Genomic DNA, 14302 nt, shown 5'->3' with positions numbered 1-14302 from the left:
ATTTCCATGTTTCAAATCCATTTCACTGCGCAATTGAGGAAATTTTGCTTTAATTTAGATTGGAAGTTATTAATCTGCAATATAATAACGTGTTTATAGGTAAATAAGTGTCAGAAGAATCTACTGGAATTCTATAAGTGTCTTTCAAGCAATGAATATGCTCAACACATACTCATGGATTAATATTTTCAAAGATGAGATACTTAAAATTTCATTATAGATCATCATCATCAGTTAAAGATTTATGGTCAGTTTGGAAAATAGAGAACATTCCAAACCCCAATTAAACAAAGTGTAATCTCCCTGCAAAACAGTTGTATTACCAAAAAAAGGACTCATTACTATTATATCAATGAAAAGTTTGTGAAAATGTGCTTTTTCTCATTATGTAACTACATAATATACTTGATTTTGCATCATGGTCCACAAAGCCTAAAGCATTTACTGTCTGGCTCTTTGCCAGAAATGTTTGCCAACCTCCAGCAGTTTATTGCATTGCTGAGATGAGTAGACTTGTCTGCTCAGTCAATAGGCCAAATGCATTCTTATGTTATTTTGTACTAAGAAAAATTATATAACTTAGGGGAGATCCAGTTTCTGATTTTAATTAATTATACATATAAATGGTACTACTTTAATATTGTTTTTTCTTCTTTCAGGGCAATTCCACATCCTCGTGGTCATGCACATTTGGCAGCACTTGTCAACCATGAATGTAAGCAGTTTCTGACTTTTTTTCAGTAAAGATGTACTTGAAAAAAATATTATTTTTAAAAGTGCAGATGCAGTGTAGTTGAAAGTGAGCCGTTTTGAAAACATCTTCATCCAAAGGAAAAAATAAATTTTTAAATTGATTTACTTTAGTCTGCATTTGTATTTGGTCATGGCTCAGAGTTGCTGAGGTTAAGGAGGAAAGCCTAGTGTACTTTCTATAACTTTGTACATATTTCCGCTAATTTTTAGGGATAATGAAAAGAATATATTTGCAGTTTATTTCAATTTGCAAATTGAAATATGGATGTATAGACATGTATAAAGTATTCAGGTTAATTTGGTATCATGATTGTCATAAGACTTAAGTTCTTAAAGTCTGCTTTAGAGGACAAAACAAGTAATGGATTCCACAGAAAATTAGTTTGGTCACATTTAGCAATAGTGTATTAAAAATATATCTGATCAGTTTTATTATATGGCTACATGGACATCATTCCAATTCTAACAATAGAGTCCTATATGATGATTTGGAAAAGGAAAGATGAGTATTTTTGGCTTTCATTATTATATTAATATTTTCTAGACATTAAATTGTATATAATTAAAAAATTTGAGATACAGCATTTTGTCAGAATTTATTTTATACATTTAATTCGCATATATTTACATTTATTTTTCTCAAAGTAATGTGGCTTAAAATACTGTATTATTATCCTTGCAGATTTTAAACGTTTTCATTTGAGAATAGATAAGAATGTAAACCAGTCTGTAACATATAATTTTGAATAATATAATTTCTCTGCTAAGTTGTTTTTATTTTTTGCCTTTTAGCTTACAATTTTTCTCATAGAATAGATCATTTGTCTTTTGGAGAGCTTGTTCCAGCAATTATTAATCCTTTAGATGGAACTGAAAAAATTGCTATAGATCGTAAGTATTTAATAATTACTGTTGGATTTTTTTTTTTTTTTTTTTTTTTTTTTTTTTCTTATCGGATTTTCATTTCAAACCAAAAATCCTGCTAGGAACAACAAACCAAAAACAACAAAGAAAAAGCCAACAAGCTCCCCCTAAACACCAAATAACCCATGTTAACATTTGATGTTTCCTTCTATACATTTCTTTATATTCATACAAACACATTATTTGCATGTAACAGGAAATATTTTCTTTTTTCACACATTAGCTATTTGCTTTTCTGATTACTGACATTTCTCCAAGTAAACCACATAATCCTTTTTAAAATAATTGTATAATTTTTTTTTTTTTTTTTTTTTTCTTTTTTTTATTATACTTTAGGGTTTTAGGGTACATGTGCACAATGTGCAGTTTTGTTACATATGTATCCATGTGCCATGTTGATTTCCTGCACCCATTAACTCGTCATTTAGCATTAGGTGTATCTCCTAATGCTGTCCCTCCCCCCTCCCCCCACCCCACAACAGTCCCCGGAGTGTGATGTTCCCCTTCCTGTGTCCATGAGTTCTCATTGTTCAATTCCCACCTATGAGTGAGAACATGCGGTGTTTGGTTTTTTGTCCTTGCGATAGTTTACTGAGAATGATGTTTTCCAGTTTCATCCATGTCCCTACAAAGGACACGAACTCATCATTTTTTATGGCTGCATAGTATTCCATGGTGTATATGTGCCACATTTTCTTGATCCAGTCTATCGTTGTTGGACATTTGGGTTGGTTCCAACTCTTTGCTATTGTGAATAGTGCCGCAATAAACATACGTGTGCATGTGTCTTTATAGCAGCATGATTTATAGCCCTTTGGGTATATACCCAGTAATGGGATGGCTGGGTCAAATGGTATTTCTAGTTCGAGATCCCTGAGGAATCGCCACACTGACTTCCACAATGGTTGAACTAGTTTACAGTCCCACCAACAGTGTAAAAGTGTTCCTATTTCTCCACATCCTCTCCAGCACCTGTTGTTTCCTGATTTTTTAATGATGGCCATTCTAACTGGTGTGAGATGGTATCTCACTGTGGTTTTGATTTGCATTTCTCTGATGGCCAGTGATGAGGAGCATTTCTTCATGTGTTTTTTGGCTGCATAAATGTCTTCTTTTGAGAAGTGTCTGTTCATGTCCTCTGCCCACTTTTTGATGGGGTTGTTTGTTTTTTTCTTGTAAATTTGTTTGAGTTCATTGTAGATTCTGGATATTAGCCCTTTGTCAGATGAGTAGGTTGCAAAAATTTTCTCCCATTGTGTAGGTTGCCTGTTCACTCTGATGATAGTTTCTTTTGCTGTGCAGAAGCTCTTTAGTTTAATGAGATCCCATTTGTCGATTTTGGCTTTTGTTGCCATTGCTTTTGGTGTTTTAGACATGAAGTCCTTGCCCACGCCTATGTCCTGAATGGTATTGCCTAGGTTTTCTTGTAGGATTTTAATGGTTTTAGGTCTAACATATAAGTCTTTAATCCATCTTGAATTAATTTTTGTATAAGGTGTAAGGAAGGGATCCAGTTGCAGCTTTCTACATATGGCTAGCCAGTTTTCCCAGCACCATTTATTAAATAGGGAATCCTTTCCCCATTTCTTGTTTTTGTCAGGTTTGTCAAAGATCAGATAGTTGTAGCTATGCGGCATCATTTCTGAGGGCTCTGTTCTGTTCCATTGATCTATGTCTCTGTTGTGGTACCAGTACCATGCTGTTTTGGTTACTGTAGCCTTGTAGTATAGTTTAAAGTCAGGTAGCGTGATGCCTCCAGCTTTGTTCTTTTGGCTTAGGATTGACTTGGCGATGCGGGCTCTTTTTTGGTTCCATATGAACTTTAAAGTAGTTTTTTCCAATTCTGTGAAGAAAGTCATTGGTAGCTTGATGGGGATGGCATTGAATCTATAAATTACCTTGGGCAGTATGGCCATTTTCATGATATTGATTCTTCCAACCCATGAGCATGGAATGTTCTTCCATTTGTTTGTATCCTCTTTTATTTCATTGAGCAGTGGTTTGTAGTTCTCCTTGAAGAGGTCCTTCACATCCCTTGTAAGTTGGATTCCTAGGTATTTTATTCTCTTTGAAGCAATTGTGAATGGGAGTTCACTCATGATTTGGCTCTCTGTTTGTCTGTTATTGGTGTACAAGAATGCTTGTGATTTTTGTACATTAATTTTGTATCCTGAGACTTTGCTGAAGTTGCTAATCAGCTTAAGGAGATTTTGGGCTGAGACAATGGGGTTTTCTAGATATACAATCATGTCATCTGCAAACAGGGACAATTTGACTTCCTCTTTTCCTAATTGAATACCCTTTATTTCCTTCTCCTGCCTGATTGCTCTGGCCAGAACTTCCAGCACTATGTTGAATAGGAGCGGTGAGAGAGGGCATCCCTGTCTTGTGCCAGTTTTCAGAGGGAATGCTTCCAGTTTTTGCCCATTCAGTATGATATTGGCTGTGGGTTTGTCGTAGATAGCTCTTATTATTTTGAGATACGTCCCATCAATACCTAATTTATTGAGAGTTTTTAGCATGAAGGGTTGTTGAATTTTGTCAAAGGCCTTTTCTGCATCTATTGAGATAATCATGTGGTTTTTGTCTTTGGTTCTGTTTATATGCTGGATTACATTTATTGATTTGCGTATGTTGAACCAGCCTTGCATCCCAGGGATGAAGCCCACTTGATCATGGTGGATAAGCTTTTTGATGTGCTGCTGGATTTGGTTTGCCAGTATTTTATTGAGGATTTTTGCATCAATGTTCATCAAGGATATTGGTCTGAAATTCTCTTTTTTGGTTAAGTCTCTGCCAGGTTTTGGTATCAGGACGATGCTGGCTTCGTAAAATGTGTTAGGGAGGATTCCCTCTTTTTCTATCGATTGGAATAGTTTCAGAAGGAATGGTACCAGTTCCTCCTTGTACCTCTGGTAGAATTCAGCTGTGAATCCATCAGGTCCTGGACTCTTTTTGGTTGGTAAGCTATTGATTATTGCCACAATTTCAGAGCCTGTTATTGGTCTATTCAGAGATTCAACTTCTTCCTGGTTTAGTCTTGGGAGGGTGTATTTGTCGAGGAATTTATCCATTTCTTCTAGATTTTCTAGTTTATTTGCATAGAGGTGTTTGTAGTATTCTCTGATGGTAGATTGTATTTCTGTGGGATCGGTGGTGATATCCCCTTTTTCGTTTTTTATTGCATCTATTTGATTCTTCTCTCTTTTCTTCTTTATTAGTCTTGCTAGCAGTCCATCAATTTTGTTGATCTTTTCAAAAAACCAGCTCCTGGATTCATTAATTTTTTGAAGGGTTTTTTGTGTCTCTATTTCCTTCAGTTCTGCTCTGATTTTAGTTATTTCTAGCCTTCTGCTAGCTTTTGAATGTGTTTGCTCTTGCTTTTCTAGTTCTTTTAATTGTGATGTTAGGGTGTCAATTTTGGATCTTTCCTGCTTTCTCTTGTGGGCATTTAGTGCTATAAATTTCCCTCTACACACTGCTTTGAACGTGTCCCAGAGATTCTGGTATGTTGTGTCTTTGTTCTCGTTGGTTTCAAAGAACATCTTTATTTCTTCCTTCATTTCATTATGTACCCAATAGTCATTCAGGAGCAGGTTGTTCAGTTTCCATGTATTTGAGCGGTTTTGACTGAGTTTCTTAATCCTGAGTTCTAGTTTGATTGCACTGTGGTCTGAGAGACAGTTTGTTATAATCTCTGTTCTTTTACATTTGCTGAGAAGAGCTTTACTTCCAACTATGTGGTCAATTTTGGAATAGGTGTGGTGTGGTGCTGAAAAAAATGTATATTCTGTTGATTTGGGGTGGAGAGTTCTGTAGATGTCTATTAGGTCCACTTTATGTAGAGCTGAGTTCAATTCCTGGATATCCTTGTTAACTTTCTGTCTCGTTGATCTGTCTAATGCTGACAGTGGGGTGTTAAAATCTCCCATTATTATCGTGTGGGAGTTTAAGTCCCTTTGTAGGTCACTCAGGACTTGCTTTATGAATCTGGGTGCTCCTGTGTTGGGTGCATATATATTTAGGATAGTTAGCTCTTCTTGTTGAATTGATCCCTTTACCATTATGTAATGGCCTTCTTTGTCTCTTTTGATCTTTGTTGGTTTAAAGTCTATTTTATCAGAGACTAGGATTGCAACCCCTGCCTTTTTTTGTTTTCCAGTTGCTTGATAGATCTTCCTCCATCCCTTTATTTTGAGTCTATGTGTGTCTCTGCACGTGAGATGGGTTTCCTGAATACAGCACACTGATGGGTCCTGACTCCTTATCCAGTTTGCCAGTCTGTGTCTTTTGATTGGAGCATTTAGCCCATTTACATTTAACGTGAATATTGTTATGTGTGAATCTGATCCTGTCATTATGATGTTAGTTGGTTATTTTGCTCGTTAGTTGCTATAGTTTCTTCCTAGCCTCGATGGTTTTTACAATTTGGCATGTTTTTGCAGGGGCTGGTACCGGTTGTTCCTTTCCATGTTTAGTGCTTCCTTCAGGAGCTCTTTTAGGGCAGGCCTGGTGGTGACAAAATCACTCAGCGTTTGCTTGTCTGTAAAGTATTTTATTTCTCCTTCACTTATGAAGCTTAGTTTGGCGGGATAGGAAATTCTGGGCTGAAAATTCTTTTCTTTAAGAATGTTGAATATCGGCCCCCACTCTCTTCTGGCTTGTAGAGTTTCTGCTGAGAGATCAGCTGTTAGTCTGATGGGCTTCCCTTTGTGGGTAACCCGACCTTTCTCTCTGGCTGCCCTTAACATTTTTTCCTTCATTTCAACTTTGGTGAATCTGACAATTATGTGTCTTGGAGTTGCCCTTCTTGAGGAGTATCTTTGTGGCGTTCTCTGTATTTCCTGAATCTGAATGCTGGCCTGCCTTGCTAGATTGGGGAAGTTCTCCTGGATAATATCTTGCAGAGTGTTTTCCAACTTGGTTCCATTCTCCCCATCATTTTCAGGTACACCAATCAGACGTAGGTTTGGTCTTTTCACATAGTCCCAAATTTCTTGGAGGCTTTGTTCATTTCTTTTTATTCTTTTTTCTCTAAACTTCCCTTCTCTCTTCATTTCATTCATTTCATCTTCTATCAGCGATACCCTTTCTTCCAGTTGATCGCATCTGCTACTGAGGCTTCTGCATTCTTCGCGTAGTTCTCGAAACTTGGCTTTCAGCTCCATCATCTCCTTGAAGCCCTTCTCTCCATTGGTTATTCTAGTTATCCATTCTTCTAATTTTTTTTCAAAGTTTTTAACTTCTTTGCTATTGTTTTGAATTTCCTCTCGTAGCTCAGAGTAGTTTGATCGTCTGAAGCCTTCTTCTCTCAACTCATCAAAGTCATCCTCCATCCAGCTTTGTTCCGTTGCTGGTGAGGAACTGCGTTCCTTTGGAGGAGGAGAGGTGCTCTGTTTTTTAGAGTTTCCAGTTTTTTTGGTCTGTTTTTTCCCCATCTTTGTGGTTTTGTCTACTTTTTGTCTTCGATGATGGTGATGTACAGATGGGTTTTTGGTGTGGATGTCCTTTCTTTTTGTTAATTTTCCTTCTACCAAACAAGACCCTCAGCTGCAGGTCTGTTGGAGTTTACTAGAGGTCCACTCCAGACCCTGTTTGGCTGGGTGTCAGCAGCGGTGGCTGCAGAACAGTGGATTTTCGTGAGACCACAAATTCAGCTGTCTGATAGTTCCTCTGAAAGTTTTGTCTCAGAGGAGTACCCGGTTGAATGAGGTGTCAGTCTGTCCCTACTGTGGGGGTGCCTCCCAGTTAGGCTGCTCAGGGGTGAGGGACCCACTTTAGGAGGCAGTCTGTCCGTTCTCAGATCTCCAGCTGCGTGCTGGGAGAACCACTACTCTCTTCAAAGCTGTCAGTCAGACAGGGACATTTAAGGCTGTGGAGGTTCTCACTGAGTTTTTGGTTGTCTGTGCCCTGCCCCCAGAGGTGGAGCCTACAGAGGCAGGCAGGCCTCTTTGAGCTGTGGTGGGCTCCACCCAGTTCGAGCTTCCTGGCTGCTTTGTTTACCTAAGCAAGCCTGGGCAATGGCGGGCGCCCCTCCCCCAGCCTCGCTGCCGCCTTGCAGTGTGATCTCAGACTGCTGTGCTAGCAATCAGCAAGACTCTGTGGGCATAGGACCCTCCGAGCCAGGTGCGGGACACAATCTCCTAGTGTGCCGTTTTCCAGGCCCGTTGGAAAAGCGCAGTATTAGGACGGGACTGACCCGATATTCCAGGTGCCGTCTGTTTCCCCTTTCTTTGACTAGGAAAGGGAACTCCCTGACCCCTTGCGCTTCCCGAGTGAGGCAATGCCTCGCCCTGCTTCGGCTCGCGCACAGTGCGCTTCACCGACTGTCCTGCACCCACTGTTAGGCACTCCCTAGTGAGATGAAACCGGTACCTCAAGCAGAAATGCAGAAATCACCCGTCTTCTGTGTCGCTGGGGCTGGGAGCTGGAGACCGGAGCTGTTCCTATTCGGCCATCTTGGCTCCACCCCTACTGTTGGATTTTACATGTAGAAAATTTTGCTTATAACCTGAATACTCATACATTTTTAATGTCTTCCCAACTACTGTGTAAAGATAATCTTTAAGTGGTTGGTGAGTGAGATGTTTGTGGAGAGAATTTGTCCTAGTAGTGGATGAAATTTGAATATTCAAAAATGAGCCATAGAACAGAATAAAGAAATTCGAGTTAAAAGATGAAGGAGTTAAAAGGCAGAAGGAGTTCAATTTAAACAGTAGAAATAGATGAAAGGTTAATACATTAATAGGGCATAACTGCACTTTTTTGTATTCACCAAAGAAAGAATAAGAATGAAAAAAAGGTTCAACATTATGAGAAGAATTTTCTTCTTTGTATAATATAGGGTTCAAAGTTTTAAAATGCATATATATCATTTTAGAAACCTCTGGAGAATTTTACAAACACCAGAAACCTAGTTATTCTGGAATGGTTTGGTTTTTAACATAGAAGGAGTACATTATAGCACAGATAACCTTTTTAAAATGTTCTTTTTAACCTTCTGCTCCATTTAAAGTATCAAGTCTGTCCAAATATGGAAAGATCATTTTCTTAGTTTTTTAGAAAGTAGTCTGTTCTCATGTTTTCTGCAGGTTTTTGATTGCCTCTTTCTAAAATAATCATATTATATACCATGTTCCAGCTATTGGACATCTTAAGGACTTCTGAAGCTTATTCAGCTAGTAGGAATTCTGTCCTTTATAAAATTATAACTAAGGATTTAGTTTTTTATTAATTTAGGTAGATTTATTAATATCCTATTCAGATTTATTCATATTCTTTACTCTTTAGCAGTGTTATAATCATATATTAAAGATGTTTAGAATTTAGAATATTGATTTACATTCATGAATATTTTATGTTCATGTGGGAATGTTTCACTTCAGGAAACCTGAGTGTACTAAATTTAGAAATGTGTGGATGGAAACATTTTGAGATTTATAAGCTTTGGTCAGTATAATCTAATCTGTAATCTAAGCATATGTTAATTCTCCTCTGAAATACATTGCATGTTACCTGAGAGATGCTCATTTGGAAACATACTGGTTGGTGCTTTGTTTCCAGATGCTAAAATGAACTACAAATTTTTGTACAGAAGCTCTTCTAAATATAAACAAGTTAATTTTCAAAAAGCTGTTTTTAAGTGTACTTCTTTATAAATTCAGAGAAACTAAGGTATTTTGAGTCATATTCTGAAATGCCATTAGGTGAGTATCATCAGGTTATTCACAGCTTTAAAGCAGTTTGTATACTTTTCTCCTTCATAATATATGTTTTATTCAGCCTCTTTTTCCAAAAAGAAAAAAAACCAACATTACATATCTGCTGTGTCAGGTAACTATCCCTTTCCTGATGTTCTCCAGAAGTGTTGCAGGAGTTACTTAACAATTAACATCTTTAATGCAGTACAGATTTGGATAAACAAGATAGACATAGTCCCCGCCGCTCATAGAGCACACATTCCTATAGGGAATTAGATCTTTAGGTAATAAGTGTTAGGGCAAACGGCTTTGAACAAAATAAAGGAGATTGCCTATGATATGAGAAAGGCCATGGAAGAGGCCGTGGTATTTGAAAAAAACTTGAGTGAAGTAAATAAGTGAGCTAAGCGATTATCTTTTTGAGAGCATTGCAGGCAGCTTTATTATTAATGAAGCTGGTAGAAATAAAACAACCTATCCAGTTTGTGCTGCCACAAACTGGATAACCTAACTCCATACTCCTCCTACCCTGCCAACTTCTCAAATGGCAGGGATGGCTCACTTTCCTAATGGTAGAGAGGTGGATATGTATGTCTTGAAGACAGAGCTGTTTAAGAGAGAGAATGCCTATACTATCTAGTTAAGTGGCTTAGCCACACATGATTACTTTTTGCAGATGAATCATTCCTTCCATGAGAGAGAGAAGTGGAGAGGAAGGTCAAAGCTTTTACTCTTTTTACGTACAAAGGGGTGCAAGCTTCTATTTAAATCTGGGAGAATTTTTTCTGCTTAAATTTAAGACCATGTTCCCCTAGAGTGAAACTGCCTGGGTTCAAGTTCTCACTCTGCCACTTAATAACTTGGACTTTGGCCTGTTTCTTAACATCCCTGTACTTGAGTTGCTTCATCTCTAACAAAAGGATAATAAAAACATTTACTTACTTCTCTAGTTGAACCTATGGATAGGTGTATCTAATTATAATTTTTCTAGAGAATTCTCTAGACCTAGAGAATTAACATATTTTATATTATGTGAATGGGTAATTGTTTACAGTTAATTAGTAATTGGTAATATTCTGGTATTTAAAACTTGTGTCAAACGTAGAGATGCCTAATGACTATATAAAAATGATCCTTTTGGTTACACAGTAACCCCAGGCCATCATTGAGTAGTTTCTTTAGTTTTCTTCTGACTGTAATATCAGTTCCTTGTATTTATTCAAAGGCTAGCTAATTTGATTTTGGTTTAGTGTATATCTTAAGATATTAGTAGAAACTGAAAATGTGTCTTGTGGTGGTTACTCTCTTATAATTTTATTTTATTCTTAGTTTCTGTACTATAGAAATGCTGGCCGGGCGCGGTGGCTCACACCTATAATCCCAGCGCTTTGGGAGACTGAGGCAGGAGGATCACTTGAGTCCAGGAGTTTGAGACCAGCCTGGGCGACATGGCAAAACCCTGTCTCTACTAAAAATGAAAAAAATTTAGTTGGGCTTAGTGGTGTGCATTGTAGTCCCAGCTACGCAGGAGGATCGCTTGAATCCAGGAGTTTGAGACCAGCCTGGGCGACATGGCAAAACCCTGTCTCTACTAAAAATGAAAAAAATTTAGTTGGGCTTAGTGGTGTGCATTGTAGTCCCAGCTACGCAGGAGGATTGCTGGAGCCCAGGAAGTCAAGGCTGCAGTGAGCCGTGATTGCACCACTGCACTCCAGCCTGGGCGATGGAGTGAGACCCTATCTCAAAAAAAAAAAAAAAAGGAAAAAGAAAAATGCTACTTTTTCATATTTGATAAAAGGATGTTAATGATTATAAGGAATATTTAAGTCACCAGTTCATTTTTTTAAACATCTGTGTTGCCCATCTTATGCTTACTGAGAACTTGTTTTACTGAGTATAAATATGTTGCTTTCATTGGTTCTTTTAAAAATTTTTTTTGTTAGACATTAAGTTGTATGTAATATTACGTTTCTGATTAAATGTTTTTATTTTTTATTGGTTTGAGATAGGTTCTTGCTCTATTGCCCAGGCTGGAGTGCAGTAGCACAATCATGGCTCACTGCAGCCTTGACTTCCTGGGCTCATATGATCCTCCTACCTCAGCCTCCTGAATAGCTGGGACCCACAGGTGCATACCACCATGCCCAGCTAATTTTTAAATTTTTTGTAGAGACAGGGTCTGGCTCTCTTGACCAGACTGGTCTCAAACTCCCAGACTCAAGCAATCCTCCTTCCTCAGCCTCCCAAAGTGCTGAGATTACAGGTGTGAGCCACCACATCCAGCTAAATTTCAGATTAAATATATTTAATAGAAGAATATATTTGGCAGTAGTTTTGTTGCTACTGAATTGATAAAAAGTATTTTTTGTATTCTAGACAACCAGATGTTCCAATATTTTATTACAGTTGTGCCAACAAAACTACATACATACAAAATATCAGCAGACACCCATCAGTTTTCTGTGACAGAAAGGGTAAGTTGAATCCAACCGGTAAAATAATTTGGTGATTTTTTTAAAAAGGCATTTTAAAGTTTCCTGGCTACAAAATAAGATGGTGTTTTACTTGGTGTCTTCCCTCATTTAAAAATCTGTGGAAGTTTTGAAATGAATTAACATTTTATTTTAAATCAGAAATATATCAGAAATGAATATTAGTATATTCTAAAGCAATAAAAGTATATATTAAAAAATCTGAAATGTTTTCTATTGCATTAAGATTTAAAATTGTTAAATTGTGATGGCCTTATTTTATTCTTAATGTCTTAATTTTGTAAATGTTTTCTCATAAATTGATATAAGCAGTTCTTGATCTGGCAGCAGATTCTCTGAATTCTGTTATTTATTTATTAATAAATGTACTACCTTCTCTGGGCATACATGGTTATCATGGATTAGATAGCAAATTTAGAGGGTTTGCCTTCCTAAATTAATGCTTTGTATTCATCTGATTGTGATGAAGAACATTCCACTACCTCAGGGTGGTATGGCCATATAAATAAATACTGACAATGATGAGCAAAGTTTTGGAATTGGACAGTTTAATAGATTTCTTATCTACTTTGAGGTCATGTTTTCTTATTTTTGTGTTTGAATGGTGACTATTCAAACACTTGTATCCAGAAGAATTCTAAGGCAAAATTTAAGTGCTTTAAAAATTTTGCTTTCCTTTATATAGTGTTTTCTTTTACTAGCCTTATAACTCATGATGACCATGCCCTCAATAATTGTGCGATTATTTTTTTGTTTTTATGAGATTAAGTATTGAAGTTTTTAGGGGTGAAGTGTCATGTGTCTATAGCTTTTCACTTGGCTTGGGAGAAAGTACAAGTTCATATAACTGCATATATATGTATAAGTATGTGTGTGTATACACTCATACAAAGAAACTAGGTAAAGTTTATACAAGAACATATTGTGCTTTTCAACATTTCTTTAAGGAGTAGGGAGATTCCATTTCTCACCTGTAAGATTGGCAAACACCTCAAGGCAATACATACAGTTGACAAGACTTTGGGGAAAACAGGCAAACATGCCGTGCTATGGGGATGCAAAGTGGCATAATCTTTATGGAACGTAGTTTAGCAGTATCTGCAAAAGGACCTATGCATTTACCCTTTGACTCAGCAATTGCACTTCGAGAAAGCTATTCCAAAGATATGGTGGGCAAAAATATAAAAGTGTGTGTTTCAGGCTATTCATTCCATTGTTATCTGTAATAGTAGAAGATTAGAAACAACCCAGATGGTACATCTACACACTGGAGGAAGATGGCAATTGTTAAAAATCAAATGAGAAGGATCTCTATATACTGATATGAAAATATCTCCAGGATATATTTTTAAAATAACAAAACCAAAAATATATATGTAATAGAATCCTAGGGCGTTTGACTGTTGAAGGATGTGTTTATACTGATAGGGTGACTAAAATAGTTTTTTAACTTAAAAAAGAATGGAGTAACTGGGGTTGGTGAAGTACAGGATAGGGGGTGGGAGGGAGAGGGCTGACATTCATTAGTCCTGGAATCCAAAGTGAATCATTATTAGTCTTTCATTATGTATATGCCCTGATCCCTAAAACAGTTTATACCCTTATAGGTAGTGACAATATATTTATAACTCAGCATGATATTGAGCATTTTAGAGCTTTAAGACGTAGTCACTTTATTGGAAATTTGATCAGCTGGCTTATAAGGCTGTATTGTGCTAGTAATAGGGAAAGGGTTTTGTAATGCTCTACATAAAACTGTTTTAATTTCCCTTGGTAGTAGTTAACCTCATTATTTGTATTCCTAAACCTTGCAGTTTAGTCATAGCGTGAGGAACATGCCATACATTTGTAAGCTCTTGAGCTCAGCAGAAAACTTGTATCTAAGGTGACCTTTTTGAGAAAATAAGAATGATTCTGCTCTTTTGACAGTTTCAAAAGCTAACCACACAAAGAATGCAAAATAATTTGTCTCTGAAGAGCTTAGTCTAGTAGGACAGTTCATAAGGAAATGTGGATGTCTTCCTCTTACAGTAGGGCTTCAGGGCTTAATATTGAATGTATGTAAGTAACCAGATGACGTGAATTCTGTTTCTCTCTTCCTCCTATTTCTCCCCTTCCTTTTGCCTCCCTTTTAGGAACGTATCATTAACCATGCTGCAGGCAGCCATGGAGTCTCTGGGATATTTATGAAATATGATCTCAGTTCTCTTATGGTGACAGTTACTGAGGAGCACATGCCATTCTGGCAGTTTTTTGTAAGACTCTGTGGTATTGTTGGAGGAATCTTTTCAACAACAGGTTAACAACCATTTCTTTTTGTCTGATTTCTAAAAGTGTTGCTTATACTTAAGTTGCTTCTTCTCAAAGGGGCAAGAAGTATACAGATTTTCATGTTTTGGCATTTAAATAGCTTTTGCTTTAATTACAAAATCC

At 37.1% G+C, this 14302-nt stretch overlaps 1 protein-coding gene across 1 annotated transcript in view; it reads left to right on the top strand.

Annotated features, from left to right (window-relative positions):
• Positions 1–14302, top strand: part of ERGIC2 (ERGIC and golgi 2) — a 47792-nt gene that overhangs the window by 31213 nt on the left and 2277 nt on the right. Inside the window, exons 9-12 of the mRNA XM_055280251.2 lie at positions 660–715; positions 1546–1644; positions 11754–11851; positions 14005–14167. Of these exons, the coding sequence (XP_055136226.1) occupies positions 660–715; positions 1546–1644; positions 11754–11851; positions 14005–14167 (416 nt within the window). The remainder of the gene's footprint in view (positions 1–659; positions 716–1545; positions 1645–11753; positions 11852–14004; positions 14168–14302) is intronic.

This window comes from Symphalangus syndactylus, chromosome 5, assembly GCF_028878055.3.
Source record: "Symphalangus syndactylus isolate Jambi chromosome 5, NHGRI_mSymSyn1-v2.1_pri, whole genome shotgun sequence".
NCBI lineage: Eukaryota > Metazoa > Chordata > Mammalia > Primates > Hylobatidae > Symphalangus > Symphalangus syndactylus.
This window is presented reverse-complemented; position numbering and strand designations above follow the sequence as displayed.